This window comes from Electrophorus electricus, chromosome 13 (genome assembly GCF_013358815.1).
Source record: "Electrophorus electricus isolate fEleEle1 chromosome 13, fEleEle1.pri, whole genome shotgun sequence".
Lineage (NCBI taxonomy): Eukaryota > Metazoa > Chordata > Actinopteri > Gymnotiformes > Gymnotidae > Electrophorus > Electrophorus electricus.
In genome coordinates, this window is record NC_049547.1 from 13,475,073 (window position 1) to 13,493,955 (window position 18,883).

Below are 18,883 nucleotides of genomic sequence, written 5' to 3' on the forward strand. Positions count from 1 at the left end.
TATATTTTAAAGACCAACAAGACTTTCACTTCATCACGTGACTGGAACCAACTTCAGAAATGAGATACATATATTCCAATGGGTGTCATTTTTTATTGGCCAAAACAAATTAAACAAACCCAGCATTCTAACAGAGACTGATTTTAGGAAGCCTACAGCTCACACTAGCAACAAGAGCTGTAAAAAGTTCAATGTCTGATCACCACTTCTATTCATTCACCCACCAAAGTACCTGGCATATGATCTTTCTTTTGCTTATAGTATTTGTATCAATACTCCCCCCCATCACCTCAGCATGTCAGTTTGACAAGAGCTGGACTCGCAAGGATTTTTTAAAAAACACATTTTACAAACCTCAGAAACTTAGGATACCAAACTGCTGTGGCTACAATTAATTCTGCCCCCGATAAATAATAAAGGTCTCCAAGGCACAGTTCTTGCTTTCTAGCACAATCCAGAGGCCAAATGATAAAACTGTAGTAATAAAGGAAAAATGACATCAAACCAAATATAAATAAGTAAAAAAACCCAAAACCAAACACACACACACACACACACACACACACACACACACACACACACATACATACATACATGACAATGTGCAAAACAAAGAAGCCAATATCAGGTTCATCAATTTCCTGGAACAATAAAAAGAAGAAACTCTACTGCACATTTCTGAGAGTCAGAGAGCTGTGTACAAAGTGGCAGAGCTTGTGATATCCAATGACAGGCTTATGAGCATGTTTAAGGCACTGCAACAGGTAGAGAGTGCATGCCATTAGTCCTACACTGAATTCTGAGACCAGCCTGATGTCAGATGTAAGAACATCTCAGGCTTTCGCCAGGTCTATATTTTCTTTGTTTCACAAGCATCCCACCTCACAGCTCATCTTTTTCTAAATCATCCAACTCCACGTCACTGACATCAATGTCTTCTTCTATGGGCAGCTGTGGGGAAAAAAAATTAATTAATAAATATAGATGAGGTACAAATACTTCTGTAAATGTGTGTGCATTTGATTTCAAGGTGTTCAGATTCTCCAAAAGTCTACATACTGAAGCAGTCATTTTTTATCCATTCAAGCATTATGGACAGAAATAACAAATGATCATCTGAGAGATGATAACTCTGGTAGCTCAGTTTCCAAAATGTGCTTGCCTGGCCATCCTTGCCATCCCAGGCTTCTACAGTGTGGATTGTCGGTAGTATCCCTCCTCTAACTGGTGCGGTTGAGCCACGGCCAACGGACAGGTCTCTACAACAAACAATGCCCACTGAACATTATGCATACTTGGCTGCATTTTAGGCACAATGTTCAGAAATAAATGTACATGTATGACAAACCTCAGGAACTCATGGATGCCCGTTTCACTGAAAGAGCCCTTCAGCAGGGAAAACTTCATTTTGCGAACATTGATTGCAGCCATAGCAGGGTAGCCAAACCCACCAATGCCCAGAGAGGACTCCAGCTCTGCCTGAGATCCTGCTTCAGCCCACAACCAGCTGGACAGAAAGAAATGTAGAAAGACACACACACACCGTGTGCAAGAGAGGAACACATCTGAAACCGAATAAAACTATTCACAGAAACAGAAAACATTTAAAAAGACAACTAAATAAAAGATTCAGACTAACCCCCATGTCTTCTTCTTATATTTGTCAGCCATCTTCCTCATCACCTCCAAATAGCCATTTCTACCTGATGCACCTAAGGAGTGAAAAGAAGGGACAAAGGTTTGAAAGTCTCAGTACTAATACGCTTCTGTGTAGTGTGAGAAAGGTATGATGTGGGGTGGGGCTGGTCTGAAAGTACAGTACAGTAAGCGCTGTAATTTGCTGCATCTCTGTTCCAGTGTGAAGCCAGGTACCTGTGTCAAGAATGTGAGGAAGTATTGCAACGATGCAAAGCTGGTAATCGTCACAGGTCCTCTTGAAAACATCCTGGTTAATAATCTAAGGAGAGCAACAGCACTTAAGCTCCAACACTTCACAAGATTCTGCTGTTATAATGAGCATGCTCTTCTCTGAACACATCATTGCACTTTTACTCAACTCAGCACATCGAATCCAAATCTGGTCCTGATTTTGTAAATCACTGGTTAAACGAACAGTTATGGTAAGTGGTTGGGTATATGGTCACACTAGACTCTTAGGTAAAGGTGAAAAATCCATAGGTAACTGCACCTCAAGAAGTGGAATTGGAATACCTCTGCTATTTTTCAGTACACTCTTCGAGGTAGAGCATGTGCTCAGAGCTCCAGAAGGTGGCTGGGCGGATGACCTACCTCAAGCACCTCAGGAGGTGGAACGTTTGCAGAGAACAATTCTATGGCTTGGGCCACAATATCAGGCCGAGTCCTTCCTCCATCATAATCCTTTGGCTCTTCTCCTTTACTGAAGATCTTAATGGTGGGAAATCCACGAATCTGAACAGAAAGCAACAAATATTAGCCAATTTAACTAAATGTTTTCACGTTTCAAAGTGTGAAGATGGTCATGGATTGCATTTGGATTTGGATCAACATTTTCAGGGCACGTGTTTTTCCACGCTGATCTCCTTACACCATAACGTCTGGCCAGGCCTTGATGTACAGTGGCATCCACAGCACCCAGTTTCACTTTGCCCTTTGTCTGTTCTTTGACCGCTATTGCTGCTGCAGTCCATTCTGGCTCAAGTCTGGAGAACAGAGGCGCATATGAGAGACATGTATGAGAGACTGCTGGCCATCTCCACTAATGGCTAAAAACAAGCAAAATATTGTTGGGAGGATGGGACTGGTCCAAACTCACTTCTTGCAGTGGCCACACCAAGGAGCGAAGAATTCCACCATCCATACCTCATGCCCATTCAGAACCAGCTTGTCAAAGTTATCATCAGTCAGCTCTACCACATCCTTCTTACTGCCTGTTCCACTCTCTCCACCTCTCTGCACACAGCAAATACAACATCATCCAGGGTCACTTCCCACACTCTAAGCAACAGCATCATACAGTACATACACACAACACAATCCAGAAGTATACTTAAGGAATGGATAATGCATATTTTGGTCACATGGCCAACTATGGTTTACACTGGTTTAAGCTACAATCTCCAATGGTTAACTGGACCCTGAACAAAAATGTCTGGTCCATGATGAAAAATGTGTTTAGATCATTGAGTGGAGATGTGAAGGAGGCACAGAAGCCTGCATGCCTGTTTGCTGTGCCCAGAACCTCCAGTCCATCCACTGAGTCGGTCCTTCACCAAAGAGCGCAGAGCTGTCATGGTCCCTTCCACTATAGCCTGACTTGTACGACCACCTCACAAGAGGAGAAAGCAATAAGAAAGAAGAAAAAAAAATGTAACTTCCACAAAGCAAATGTGGAAGAGCAAATGCTGAACCTCTTGTACTTGACACAGAAAAGAATGTGGTAGTTACATCATGGGTAGGCCTGGTTACAAATCTAGCCATAATGGAATGCTTACCTTGGTAGTCCTCAGGTTTATTTTTATTGGCTCCAAAGATTTTTATGGTAGGGAAGCCGCTGATTCCATACTGACCAGCAAGCGACTTGTGCTGATCAGCATCCACTGCTCCGAGTTTAACGATACCCTGGAAATGAGGAAAAAAGGGTTCTGCCAATTTAATGGCCTGTACACCGACACACACATAAGCAGATGTGCTACTTCAAAATTAATGGCAGGACACTTTTCACATGATTTAGAAATTCAGCTATAGTTTACAGCTGTAGGACATTTACCTTTAAAGCAGTAGCAGCTTTTTTCCAGTCAGGTGTAAGTCTTTGGCAGTGACCACACCTGTGGAGACAAAGTTCTCTGCTTAAGTTCACACTTCAAATTGCAGCACACTTCTAACAATAGGTCTGCTCCTGTTCTTATACCAGTCACGCATTCTACAGAAAACTTCCCTAAAAACTGATATTCCAACGTGATCTCCGGGAGCAACGGTGGTACAGTAAGCACATGGCAAGGCTACATTAATAAAAATAAACTAAATTTTTTTTTTTCACTAATAAAAATGTGTGGAAAGACTCACCATGGTGCATAGAACTCGACAAGCCACATGCTGTCACTTTGCAGCACCTGCTTATTGAAGTTAGAAGGACTAAGCTCCATCACGTCGTCACTTGCTGTGTAGAATCCATGCACAGTAAGGAAGAGGGTAGACGCCAGGACACCTGCGGGAAGTCGAAGACGGAAACATTCAAAACACGTTGCTAATCAGCTGGTTAGCTTTTAGTTGTTAACTTACGTTAGCTAGCTAGCCAAGTACAACTGATATTACACACACACACATAATCACAGACTGACAAATGTTCCGTGTATCAATAAAGCAGACTGCTTGCGTCAAGTCAGCTGGCTAGCTGGGTAAAATTAAGACACTTTGCACTAAGTGGTCCAAGTCGCTAACCTTGTTTAAATATTAAAAATGTTATGTCATCTGTAAAGTAGCACTGTGCTTAGCTAACTATGGTTAACAAAGCTTGCTAGTAATGTGTAAATCCTAACAAAGTCCATGAGGAGAACATACCATTTAACAGCTTCATGTTTGCGAGCGTAACTTGAAAACGACTGATTGCTGTCCACTGACTGTACGAATAGCTCCGTCTTCCTTGACTAGCTATGTTTGGTAGAGTTTGAACTATGAATCGAAACTTGCCGTGTCTTACTCTAATTGGTCCATAAAGCGACTGGACCACAAGTAGTCCAATCAGACATTTACGTACCATCATGTAACTGAGGTATTTAGATACAAGATAGGTGTTTTCTTGGAGTGGTCCCTCGTAATAGTTAAAACGCTTATAAAAACGTCATATTTGTAATCAAATAGAACATTATGTGATTTACGTTATATTTTCAGTTTAGGCCTAAATTTTAAATATTTTAATTTACATGTTCTTTTGACTGCCAAATAAATCGTCCTGGTGTGTGTGTGTGTCTCTGCATGTATAATAAAGTTGGCCAGTGTTGGATGATGCTTTTTCCTGGGGATGAATCACCCGATTCAGTCCCCCAGGGGGCTGAGGTTTTCGTTTGAGAGTAAGTTACTCTGTGCACAATTGGCTGCCGCTTCTCACCGGGTGTGTTAATTGTAAAGCGACCTTGAAAGGCACCATATAAATTAATTAACTAATTATTTCATTCATATGATTAATTAAACCGCGATTGGCGACATGCGCTTATTCTAATTTCTATGAAGAAGAAAATGTCCGAGATACATAGCTAATAAAACTATTGTGTCCAAACTCCTGAATGAGCGATGCCTGTTGACATATACCTGCTGTTGTAACGGAGACATGCTACAAAGTCATAGTAAATCTTAGAGGCACTCATACAACATTAACAGAGGCGCCATAGTCTCGATGAGCAAATGCACTATTCTGTGTTCTGTTTGAACGCTGTACAAATAACAAACTAGTGATAGTTGTACCACCTGTGATAAGGTAAAGTCATTATCACTTGAACTTGTGCTGTTCTGAAACATTTTTAATCGATAATAGTGTACAACTTAATTTAGCATAATAAGTTTTCAGGCATTGTTCGTATTAACGTTTGAACTACAGGACTTAGCACAAGCTAGGTTTTCAAGTCTCAGCCACATGGGTATTGTAGTGCTTTGGCTCTTTGACGATACGTATCAGCAGGAAAAGATGCGATGTGACCTCAAAATATCTTAAAGTTAAATAATTTATTACAGACTGACGGAATCAAAAATCGCTATGAATAAATTGGTTAAAGAAATCCCTTGCAGAGCCTCAATTATCATGAGTGAGACGTTTGTCAAATGCTTTGGTGTTGCCTTGTCACAGCGGTCAAGCTATATTGCACTATATTGGACTGTTTGCACTTGTGTAGCATGTTGTCTGTTGCACTGTTGTTTTGTGTTGCACCATGGTCCTGGAGGAACATTGTCTCGTTTTTGTTGTGTACTTGTATATAGCTGAAAGGACAATAAAACCTCTTTGAACTTTGAACTTGAACTATGCGCGCTTTAGTGATTCACGGTCAAATCATCCGCGTTTTAAATTTGAATGCGGCTATATGCGCGACTTTACAACATTTCGCTGCGCAACGCGAGCTAATGGGAGCCCCCTAAGCAAAGAGAAACAGACATTTGCGTATTTTTGAAGAGCTTTGATCAATATACGCACTTTTACTACATTTAAAATTACGAAATACAGTTTACTTGATTGAACTAGTTTACTTGCATCATTACATTAAACATAATTGGTAATATGTTTAGAGAGCTCAATAAGCATTGTGCAAAATGCATTTTCTATGTTTCAATTTATAACCATACTTTCTCTGAAGTAAATGGGCATGTAAACATCATTACAAATACAAAGGCTTCAATATAGATTTATTAAAAACTGGTGCAGTAGAATATTTTCAAACTGGTGATAGGCAAGTGCCACCACTTGGTTGGCAGTGGAATTTTTCAGCCGTGGAGTACCCCATACGCTGCACATTTGCAACATTTCACTAGTGATAACCCCCGTTTTGGCTGGCAATCAAGGTCTTTTTTATATGCTTTTGAGAAGCATATAAAAAAAGCATTTTGCACAATGCTTATTGAGCTGTCTAAATATATTACCAATTGTGTTTAATGTAATGATGCAAGTAAACTAGTTCAGTGTAGTAAACTGTATTTCGTAATTTTAAATGCAAAAGGTCGTGTCTTCAAAGCTCTTAAAAAACAAAAAAACAAAAACAAAAAACAAAAAACGCGTCTGTCTCTTTAAGGAGCGTTAGTTTGCGATTAGCATCAAAATATCGTAAATTCGCACATATATGCACATTCAAATTTATAGCGCGGCTGACTTGACCGTGAATCAACAAAGCGCGGATAGCTTGAGCGCAGTTTATCGTCCAAAAGGAACCTGTAATGAAACACGGTTTTTTTGTACCCGTTTTCAGTTGTTCAGCGTTAACAGGTTCACTGGCTGAGTTTCCTTTACATGTTTCTGCCATCTGAGCACAAAAATGCAGACAATTATTTAAAAGAAAAATCCGATCATAACCCTAGTCTGTTATGTGAACCACCAAAAGCGTCATGTTGTCCCAAATTGTGTTTTTAATGAAGTCAGTAACTTAATATTAAAATTACATTTTATTTGACCTGGGGATCAGAACACATTAATTGTACCAAAATTCAGAATAAGACCAAAACGTATTCTATAAACCTCATTTTTAACCTTTTTTTTGGCTTTTCATACAAGCTTGGAAGGTGCTGCTTACATTATATGAGTGTAGTTACACACATCTATCGATCTATAGAGAGATATTTTAAATAAATAAATAAATATGACTGCAGGTGGTTTTACAACTCTGTCTGATGTTTGCTCATAGTTACAAAGTGAAATTTGACTTACATGTGTAAGAAGTTATCTAGATATGTATGAAAAACACCCATTCAGAATGAGATGTAATGTATCCCAAAAACTAAACAAAGACCACAATAAATTTCAAAAGTACAAATTATAAAATGTAATGCAAGTATTTTTGGGATTACAAGAACATGAAACAATGAAAAGAATGGATAAAAATGCAAAAAATAATTCCATTCAACATAATGCAAAGACAAAAGCATTGTGTTTAGAGAGAAAGCGAAAGAGCAAGAGGGAGCAGTGGGGATAAACACACCTGCAGCTGTATTCTCTGCCCAACACTGTCAAAGTATCTATACCTTTTTGCAAATTCTATGTAAATTAGACAAGCTTCATATACAACTGCAGACTGATCATTACAAATCAAAAGTAAACCCCACCTGGATGACTTCATAAACAAAACTAAACTGTCAGTAAGATTCAGAGAACAAAAGATTGCATCCTTTGTATGCATCTTAGGCAATTCACATTAACATGAAGTGACAAATCTGATTTTTTTTTTTTTTTGTGGCTGTGTGGAAAAAAAACTGAATCTCAAATGAATAATGGTCTCAACCAGGTATGGTTCACAATTTGTGTGAAGGTTGTACCTGTGCCTAATAAACAGGGACCACAGTATACAAAAGGTACATATGTTAAGGTATAGATAACTGGACTGATGTGTGGTACATTTGACAGACCATAATTTTTAGTAGTTAGTGTTTTCTATTTATGGCCTTTTCAGTTAGTGTTCAACTGAGCATTAGTTGAACACAGTGTTCAACTAAGCAAAATGAGTGACTTGGGTATCAAGTGTACATAAACTGGCATCTTACAGTACTTATGATGCATCAATTTAATCCTCATTGGCTGTCCCCTCCACCTCTGACTCGTTTCTTCTCTGTTCTTGCACAACATCTCTCAGGAGAACATTTCTCCATGAAGAGCCACACTGAATGATATCTTACTCTGGTGTATTTGGGCAATTATATTGTTCAAGCTCCTCCACACAATGTTGTGAAGTCCTTAGTGTGCTTCATTGCCCACGACTTGCATGAAAAGGCAGTTCAGTCAGCAGAAGCTCAACAGCAGGAAGAGTAATGCTCACATGACCACTCAGCTCTTTCATAACCGAAGATAAACCCACCTTTTCCTTTGCCATTTTCTGATGCAACTGATGTCTCTTATTGCTGTCTGAAAAAAAAATCTACTTATTCAATCTACTTGATCGATAACACAGAAAATACAGACCTGAATAACAGAAGACCATATTAATATGTATTTTATGTTAAGTATATTATGAAAGAAAGAAACACCAAGTTGGCTGAAAGGGAACAATAGTTAAATAATAAGGAATCATACCGGTCTGATGGTAAAGACAATGTTTCCTCTGCTTGACACCAAGGTACAGGCTCTCAATGTTTTAATTCAGAGTTACCACCCTCAAGGCTTCACCCTCAAAGCTAGAATTGGCCAGGAGGGGAAAAAAAATGTTAAAGATGAAAGACAAAAACATTTGCTTCAGTACATACCACATCTGAACAAAACAACAAAAAAAAAGAAACATTTGAGGGAGAAGGCCTTTCTGTAGATATACAGGGTAAACATAAATCTCCCCTCTGAATGTTTCCATTGCCATCAAAACAATGCCATGCCTGCACATGGCAACTTCCAGTCCTTCATCAATTTTTGAGACAGACTTCCTGGAATTCTCTTTTTCAGCTGTCTGTTGGGATGAGCCAAAAATTCTTTTGCAAGGAGTCTACAATGAAATAAAACAGCAGGAATGTGCAAAGATTAAAAAAATGTTGTATCAGTGTGTTGTTTACATAATTATTTACAAAGTAGTATTTAAAGGAGAATTAAATAAAGCAGAAGGCACCTGAATATAGAAAATAAAGAAAAGTTACAGTACAAATTTACATGTTTGGTTGCCTGCTGGATTTAAGTAATGAAAGATAACACCTCCTCATCTCTGGCTCGCTCAGCTCATTTTCAAATACATTTTCCTCCATAGAATAGGCAGTATATGATGTTCTGCCCTAACCATGTAGCCCTAACAGACCCTCTCTAAAATAATCTATGTTAAGCAGGTCAGGTCACAAACATAGAAGCAATTTTAAATGTACCTTCCTTGCATTGTTTGGGGCACAGAATGCCACTCACCTCTTTAATCATGCCTTTTTTAGATGTTTAATTGATATCAGTGCCACAAAGACGGATAGTGTTCTAGAGACGGCATTCCTCCTGACAGGGTTCCATCTTAATGGTGCTCGGACTTAGTATACTAGTAGCCTTTAAGGATTTCTTTCTTGGAGACGACTAAGCACTGTTGTAAGTGACTCTGGACAAGTGCATCAGCTAATTACTGTAAATATAAAAGTAAAACTCAGGAAGGCAGTGTTGGCAAAAGTTGAAAAATGTAAAATAATGTATCATAGGAACATGTTATATATAGTTTTTTTTTGTTTTTGAAAGAGGTACAACATGCTGTAATGTGCTTAAAGGAACTTCAAACAGAAGAATAGGCATAATCTTCCTATTTGCATTGAAGGTTCTTTCTGTTTAAGAGAGTTTTCTGCTTTTGTTTTTGGAGGCAAAAATGTTTGAATGCACCATAATAAGTTTGCTATCACCACATCAATGCATCATTCCACAGAGGTATAAACAAAAACACAGCTCACCACTGATTTCAAATAACATGGAGACTGTTTCTGTCTACTGTGATGAACAGGATGACTATTACTGAAGTCTGTAAAGTGAACAGACTTCACTTTACATCCGTAAAGTGCATGTAAAAATGAATCATTCTTCAGAACTACCATTGAAAAGAGCCTCGCATGAAGGGCTGCACACTGTGGAGAGCTGCAGTTAACTTTAAGAACACTGTTAGCACAGGCAGGAAGTTAGCAACAGGACAACAAGCCTCAGCACATGAAAATAGTTGCAGTGGATGAAAACCCAAGATCAGCAGTCAGCAGTACCTGTCTTATCACAGGAGCCTGTCTTACTGTGTTTTCAACATTTGAGGAGCCCTAAAGCTAAACTCTTAAAGGGACATCCAGAACAGTGAGGTTTTTATGTTTTATTCTTCAAGAAAAAGAGAGGGATACTTAAGCCTGTGGAAGGTATGGTAAATGTTTATTAATCTTAGAGCTGTACTTTTTGATAAATTAAAGTAAAGTCATATTAATGTTGCTAAAATCAGAAGTATTGACATCCTTTGCTTTGCTGAATTATATGCATACATACTCATAACTAAATAAAACCAGAATGAAATGATCAATTCTTCTACTCTAATCCATAATTCTACTCTGTTGAAACTACTGTGTCTTATAAAAACAGACTTAAACAGGCTATTTAAAACTTAGCATTTACATTAACAGCATTTATGAGATTCTCTTGTTGAGAGTGATTTACAATAGGGCTTTGTTCTGTTCACAGACATTTTATAGCTTATGAAATAACCGTGTCATGGAAATGATCAGGAATTACTGTGACTTACAGGCTAGTGAAGTGACAACAAACCCTGTTAAATTATCATCATCGTCCCTCCTCACTAATGGCAAAATTGTAGAAAGTATGTGTGGATTGCGCATTATAAATTCAGAGCCAGTTCCAGGGGAGTTATATCACTCTTGCAGTATTTCCTAACTCAAACATTAAAGCTTCAATAAATTCTGCTGCTATTACTTAGGTCATCACTGTCGCATGCTGACAGGACCAAATATTGATCACTCAAGCAAATGCATATTAAAGCCATTATATTTTATATACTCAAATCATAATCATTGCTTTTATTGGTGTATATATTGGTGTATATTGTTTTATATAATGTATAGAAAACTAGACTAGAATGATATTCCTTTGATTTCATTTACTTGTTAAACAGAATTTTGAATGGCATCATGAAAAAATATTACTAAAAAGGTTTGCAAAAATAATAAGGAGAGTGAAAAACATTTATATTCATCAGCCAGTTTAATCAACATTAATCACCATGTTCCTTGTATGCACAGTAAATATGCTGCATTATAGTGTGAGCTTTACGACCCAGCCATTGTTTTTTAGAAGGAGATAAGGCACAGAGGCCTGTTGTATCAATACATGTTCATGTTCATGTTTGGGTGAAATGATATCTGATGGTATCAGCAGTTTCAGAAGCACAAACTGTTCACATAGGTGTGAATATGGACGAAGGTGGCTATACTTGTGATGAAAAATGAATATGAATGAATAATCAAAGCAAAGAACAAAAAGCAAATAAATCCCTCCCAAAACAATCTTTAATACACAGTTTGTGGGTTCCATGGAAAAACCGGGATAGAGGAAAAGTTGTGGAACGAGCATTGTATCCTTGTGCAGGAGACATGGAAGCTGCCTGCATGATTGAGGCATGGGTCTCTTGGTGTATTCATTAGAGCACCTGAAACTGGCCTTCTGGCCAAACATGGTATGTGGGCTTTTCACAGTCACAGTTAAGATTTTTGTTGGTTTCTCGTCAAAAACTATATCTTAACACTAAACCTTGGGGAAAACTGTATCCTGTTCAGTTATTATTTATGAATGACGTTCATTCTTGACAATACTAATGCCTGCTCAAATCCATCTCATTCTAAGAAACAAATAATTTTCTTGTCATCCAGCAAATCAACTGATCACATAGATATGACAAGACAGGTTGTGAGTCATAATGCTTATTTGTCTTGCTTGGTGCGTGAGTGCAATCAAACTGGCTCCACAAAATTCCAGTTATTGTGACACTCATGATAACAGAGCTTGGGGCAATGTGACACTTGAAAAATCATCTATCACAAAGTGATAGATAAATACTTACCAGTTTCACTGTTATATTCGCTCTTTTTTTTCTTTTCAGGTAAAGGGAGATGGATTTTGATGATGAATATATTGATGACATGGAATACTATGATGTAGAACCATGTGATCTGAGAAGTAACTATGAGCAAGTGGTCACAATACAGACCTACATCTACTCCTTCATTTGTGCCCTTGGACTACTGGGCAATGTTCTGGTCCTCATCACATATGCTTTTTATAAAAAAGCCAAGACCATGACAGATGTCTATCTAGTAAATGTGGCCTTGGCAGATCTCCTCTTTATTATGGCCTTGCCCCTGATCATATACAATGAGCAACATGTTTGGAGTATGGGCACTTGGGCATGTAAGCTGCTAAGAGGAATCTACAGTCTCAACCTTTACAGTAGCATGCTCCTTTTGGCCTGCATCAGCGGAGACCGCTACATCGCCATTGTAAAAGCGAGGCATTCCATTGGAATGCACTTTAAAACTCACATATACAGCAGACTCGTCTGCTCCGTAATATGGTTTCTTGCCATTGGATTATCCATGCCAACATTCATCTACTACGACCTGTATGTGGAAAATAGCACTGCGGAAGCTGAATGCAGCTATAGTTTTGCGACCAGTGGCACTGCACAGCTGATGAAGATCCTGGTGCCCAGCTTGCAGGTGGCTGTGGGCTTCTTCACACCACTCCTTGTGATGAGCTTCTGTTACTGCAGCATCATACTGACTCTACTCAGAGCGCGGAACTATGAGAGGCACAAAGCGGTACGTGTGGTCCTGGCAGTCGTCCTGGCGTTCATCCTCTGCCACCTCCCATATAATGCCGTGGTCCTTATTCACACCATCAAGCTGTTCAAAGAGAGGGGCTGTGAGTCAGAACAGCAGGTCCTGTTGGCTCTGTCTGTAACCAAGAACCTGGCCTATCTCCACTGTTGCCTGAATCCTATCCTCTACGCCTTCATCGGAGTGAAGTTTAGAAACCATTTCTGTAAGATTATGGCAGATATTTGGTGCTTAAGGAAGAGAAACTTTATCTCTGGGCGTTCCTCCCAGCAGACTTCAGAACTGTACCTTCCTGCTCACAAGTTCACTGGTGGATCTGTTCAGGAAAATCCATCCTCATTTTCAATGTAAATTGCATTAAGCATTTCTCAGGACAAGGTCAAAGATGGTGGGGATTACTTTAAACAGGATTTCTGGTATAGGTCTTTCTTTATGTTTTTGTACATCTTATTTTCATATATGTTTATTTGATGTACCTTCATATTTTATACAGCAATTATATACAGATATACTCCTCCATGTTTAATACATGAGTTTAATGTTTTATAGATGTAAAATTGTACACCTGTTCTCTGTGAGCTGGTTTGTACACACCCAGCCTCACATCTCCTTTTGAGCACCCCTAGGACACAGCCTCGTGGAACAGGCCTACTCTGGCTGAACTTCTCAAATAGGTGCTCTCCTTCACTGCTATTTGCCTATCAGCCCATGACACCAAAGAAAGGCTTAACAGTTTAAGAGACACTGCCAATGAGCACACTGAAGAACTAATATTTGAATATAACTAGTTTATAGGTTCTCAGTATTTGCATACTTCCAAGACATTGTAAATCCATTTTCAAAATCATACTCCAGAGTTATTTAATGCAGATCTATTTTTCTTGCTAACATATTATGTAAATGTTTTATTCTGCATAATTGGTTAGAGGAAAAAATAAGCTCAGTGTCTCCTCAAGCACCATTTGCATCATTTACCTCATGTTTTACATCAGTTGCCACCTCTGACATTTGTCTACAGATCCTTTATCAACAACAGCAGCCTACTGTTACAGGGTCACCCTTCTTACATCATCAGTGAAACTGTTTTGCCATTCTATTAAAATGATTCAAACGAATACATATTTAGTACAAATGTATTCGTTAAAGGGCATATATTTATTCATTAAAGGGCATAAAAGTGCATATATTTGATTGTGTTTAAAATGTTTGCACTAAATAGCTATTTATTCATACTACAGTTCCCTGAATGTTCTAGATTTACACTGAGGTATAACATCAGACAGAAGTTATAAATAGTTGAGATGATAAATTCCTTACCACACATAGTAGACTGTGCAATGTAAATGGCCTTGTCAGTTGTTCCAATACAAAACTAACATGATGGCCAATTATTTTGATTTCATATATGAACTGTGACCTGAACTCTGGATATTTTTGTACATAAAGGGAAATGGGTTGGATTTAGAGTTGGGGCTAACTCATGATAAGAACACATTAGGGTAAAACAAGCTGTAACTAAGGAGTTGTGTTTTTGACTACAGTATATTTGCATATGGAAAACACTTCCTTGTACTTGATGAGGAAACAATGTACAAGATGACAGTATATTAAAATGTTTGCAAACACCATCATGAGACATGCCAGCAGGGGCCTCTAATCCAAACTAATAAACATTAATTCACAACAAACAGACTAGTCATTTAGACTCTGTACAGGATATCTGCTTCCAGCTTTGTTTAGAAGTTTTCTCAAGATAAAAACTGGACAACACATGCAGTAAAGAGAACGATCATTACATGTTTGCAGTACATATAGAGCTGCATGTCCACAACTTCACTAAAAAACACAAATCAACTCGTGGAGTGGGGGTGTGTAATTAAATAAACAGGTAAAGCCATAGGAAGTCATGGGTAAAAAAAAAACCAGGATGCACTAAAAAAAACCTTTGTTAAAAAGTGAGGACACTCACTAATGAATGATAAAAAGACTCAAAAGAACAGTGTTTTTGTGGATATGCTTCAGCAAATACAATTCGCAAAACTGACCTAAAGCAGTTACAGTGAAACTGTATATGACAAGAAACATTTCTTCTACTGATTAGCCTGTGTTATTACTTTATGACATGACATTCCAAAACACAGGCACACAAAAGTTCTTGTAAGAACAAACCTTTAGTTGCCTGAACAAAAGAAAAATGCAACTGAAGTCTGCATGATGCCAAATAAACTGACTGGTGTGGTTTTTTTCATAGTCTCCCCCATCGCTGATGATTGTGTTCAACTTCCCACAGGCCTGAAAAAACAAGGCCAGTATATTAAATATCATCAAGAAACATAAAATGAGGTGAAAAGAACAAACATGCTTTAGCAACGAAAAGCAAAGGTTGCCAAAACATAAACCAGTAAATAATACAGACTCAGTTTACAATCTCCTGCTTGGGAGAGAATTGTCTCTCAGCTAAGTGTGCCTCCACAAAGGCCTTTGGCAGCTTCACTGTTAATAGCTCAGAGCTCTTTTACCAGTAGTTGAGCTCACTGACCATCAGTGAGTAAGCTCCCAGCAAACACTATCTATAGAGAGCTTTAAAATTGTAGTAAAGTACACAGTACAAGTAAAGCACACAGTACACCAAGACATATGAACAGGATAATGATGATGTCAGCTAGTTTGAATCACGTAGTTTTTGGTGGTGATGGTATCTTTCTGGAATTTGGCTTAGTTACGGTGAAGCCTACAAACTATGGGCAGGTTGGTAGGAAAGCTGGGAGTGGCATATGTAGTTCCAAACAAGGTTGTTGAACGCAGTATTGTACCATGAAACATCAGTTTAGTCGTGCGATTCCTGCAAGTTACCTAATTCTTGTGTAGACGTGTTGCCTATTTAACAATAAAAGCATTTTGTATTCAGTGTATAACTTTGTAGTTATCGCTCATGATTCTAATCACAGTGTGGGATTTGTGACCCTTTTAAATAAGTCATATTATGGATCCATATTCGAATAAATTACTTGAGGTTAATGGTAGCAGTTCAATATTTGTAGAGTCACTGATATGTACTAGTCTGCTTGAAATAACTATGGGCATTCCTAAGTTCACTCCTCTTTGCTTGTGAAAATCACGGTGATGAAGGGTGGAAAAGCACAACATTTCCACCAATGAAGATGACTTTTTTATTATGGTATGTATTGTTCATTGCTCCTTAATGCAAATGTTACAAGTCATTATATCCAAGCAACATAGAAGCCAAACCTCTTGTTGTTTAATCAATACAGTGGACAGCTCATAGGATGGAGGTCAGAGACTGCATGCTCTGCATGGAGCACATTGTGAATAGACAGTGAAAGCTGTTGCCTATGGTCCTCCTTTCCCTTCACCAACAGAGGGCTGTGCATTTCTGTGGTATCTCTTCCTGTTGCCCTTAAAATACTGTATTTTTGACTCTTCTCCCCTAGAGGGCCCTAGAAAGCAATACCTAGAAAGCAATACTTTACTGCTCGACCTAAACATGCATTGTCTTTGCATTACTTGCTACTAAAAATTCTCCCATAAAAATTCTCTCATAAAGATGCTAAATTGTTCTTTGACTTAGCCTTCTTTATTTATCATTTCAACCATATGCAAGCATACAGTGAAATGAAATGATGTGTTTTCAGGGCAAGATGCATCTAGCATTTGAGATATGTTCTTCTACTTCATCTACATATGATTTTTCACTAACATTTGATGACTGAACACAGTGACACATTTGAGATACGTGTGAGCCACAGATATTTTTTTCTGAAAACGTCTTCTTTTGGTAGAATGATTAACAATTATTTCCCTTTGATGAAAATCATTCTTTTCATTTGTTATCTACTGCCCTAATTTAAAGTCTGGATCCCATTGCTGTGGGTTCACTATAGCCCTTGGCTTTTTCCCACCTATGATCAGACTCCTTCTGCTAGAACTGCTAAGAGACCCTTTTTTGAAGAGGGATGGCAGACGGCTTATGTGGAGCAGGACCCAGCTGAAGTTAGAGAGCAGGGCTCCCTCATCAGCTGGCTCTGTGCCCTCCAGATGGGGAGAAGAAAAACTGTGCGGCCTAATTGTGCAGCCTGGCTACAATTAAAGCCCGCACATGGAAGAGAAAGCATTTCTAGTTTTTCTCTTCAGTGCCAACATCATATTTGTACAACCTGCCCATTTGTTTTCAGGAAAGACATAGAGTCATGTTCTCTTGTCCAGCTGTTCTATGCACACACACACACACACACACACACACACACACACACACACACACACACACACACACACACACACACACACAAATTTAGTGATATGGCTTGGCTTACTCTGAGCTCTGTTGTCTGACAGTATTGGCTGGCTAAATATTATTCTGTTTGAGAGTGTGGAGAAATGCTATGGACACATATATCAGAGCAGATGTGTCAACACAGCCATAGGCACACACAGTTCCATAGACACACAGTTCCATAGGCACACAAATGTCTTTAGTAAGGGGTCTACATTTATAAAAATTGCTCCCTGCCAAACACATAATGTTCTCCTGCCTTCTCCATTAGTTTAGATGATGCCTGTACTGTGATATAGTGCATGTCACACATATGCAACTTGTAAGGTTATGGAGATTCTGCTACATCTGACCCTGCAAAAGAGCTCTATTATATTCATATCTGAACATTTGGAATACATATATATGGAAGTGCTATTTAATTTGAAGAAACTTCCTGCTGTTGGTTTAATATATAGGTGAAAGAACCTCAACATTTCACATTCCAATAAATGATTGGGATGATCAGGTCCTAGTACCTTGTGTGTGTGTGTGTGTGTGTGTGTGTGTGTGTGTGTGTGTGTGTGTGTGTGATGGAGGTTTATGTCTGAGGATACTCCGAACCTCAGTCTGCTTATGAAGAGTGCTGGCAATAGGCTTGTTATCACTGGCATAAGCTGAACTCGGCTAGATTCAGCTATGGCGTGCAGGCCAGTTCATCATTCCTTAGATGAGAAGAATGTCTTTTTTCTTTTTTCAAAAACAACAGTGACTTCATGCCACTGCTCTGAGCTCACTATTGACCAGACACATTACTGTAAAGTTTCCCATTACTGTAAGGTTTTTGTCTGAGGGCTTTCTGGAAATGAAAGAATTGATCACGGATTACGTATGTGACCTCATTTCTGCAGTTGAAGTAAGAGGAAGTATTCTGTTTAGATAATTATTTTACTGTGCCATGGCAAGGATGGGTGTCATATCCATATAGCACCTTTCACAGCAAAAGCCAGATTTGAAGGATATCCCCCTTTTGGTCGGGTCTTTATCCATACATCTAAATTACTGTGGCATTAATATGGGAAAATTTAATTCATCCACTAACTGGAAAAGGCCACTTCATATTGGACACATGTTGCCTGGTCAGCATGTCAGACTTCAAGGCCATGTTTCAGTAGAGTTGAGACAGACTGCTTATAAAAAGAACATCCAACATGCAAACCTTACTTTCAAACATATAAGTAAGTAGATGCTGAGACAACATTCTTAGAGAGTACAATAAAAGAATCCAGAAGAGATTCAAGATAGGAAACCAAAACTATAGGCTGTGAAATTATATGAAGGACACATAGTGGCACATTATGCATAAAGTATACCAGGGAGAAGGAAGTATTTTACAAACAATACAAGTTGCATAATTTTTAGATGGTAAACAGTTTTCTAAATGAGACACTTGGTGAAAAACAATGACCCTGCTCCAAGTTTTCCCCAGGTGTTTCCAGCTGTTCCATTGTTGTTGACTGACTCCAGAACTATTAAATCACCTTCACATAGCTACACAAGTGCAACAGACTCAACAACAGTTATCAGAACATGGATAAGAGCAATTGTGCCACAAAATAGTTTTAG

At 38.6% G+C, this 18,883-nt stretch overlaps 2 protein-coding genes across 2 annotated transcripts; one reads left to right on the top strand and one right to left on the bottom strand.

Moving 5' to 3' along the window:
• Positions 1-90: 90 nt before the first annotated feature.
• Positions 91-4,617, bottom strand: LOC113580652 (protein disulfide-isomerase A6-like). Its single transcript, XM_027015338.2, has 13 exons — positions 4,540-4,617; positions 4,045-4,186; positions 3,749-3,806; positions 3,474-3,600; positions 3,201-3,307; positions 2,795-2,931; positions 2,567-2,681; positions 2,290-2,430; positions 1,873-1,957; positions 1,640-1,712; positions 1,349-1,507; positions 1,163-1,259; positions 91-951 (listed from the first exon to the last, which is right to left on the bottom strand). The coding sequence occupies exons 1-13, from the start codon at positions 4,553-4,555 to the stop codon at positions 883-885; spliced, it is 1,326 nt and encodes a 441-aa protein (XP_026871139.2). The 5' UTR covers positions 4,556-4,617; the 3' UTR covers positions 91-882.
• Positions 4,618-12,261: 7,644 nt separating this feature from the next.
• ccr6b (chemokine (C-C motif) receptor 6b) lies at positions 12,262-13,338 on the top strand. The gene has a single exon (XM_027015355.2). The coding sequence runs from the start codon at positions 12,262-12,264 to the stop codon at positions 13,336-13,338; it is 1,077 nt and encodes a 358-aa protein (XP_026871156.2).
• Positions 13,339-18,883: the final 5,545 nt, after the last annotated feature.

Coding starts and splice junctions, on each gene's coding strand:
- ccr6b (XM_027015355.2), top strand. CDS start 12,262: ATGGATTTTGATGATGAATATATTGATGACATGGAATACTATGATGTA.
- LOC113580652 (XM_027015338.2), bottom strand. Junction 3,601..3,748: donor AAGCTGCTACTGCTTTAAAG/GTAAATGTCCTA, acceptor CCTCATTTCCAG/GGTATCGTTAAACTCGGAGC. Junction 2,431..2,566: donor GCCTGGCCAGACGTTATGGT/GTAAGGAGATCA, acceptor CTTTCTGTTCAG/ATTCGTGGATTTCCCACCAT.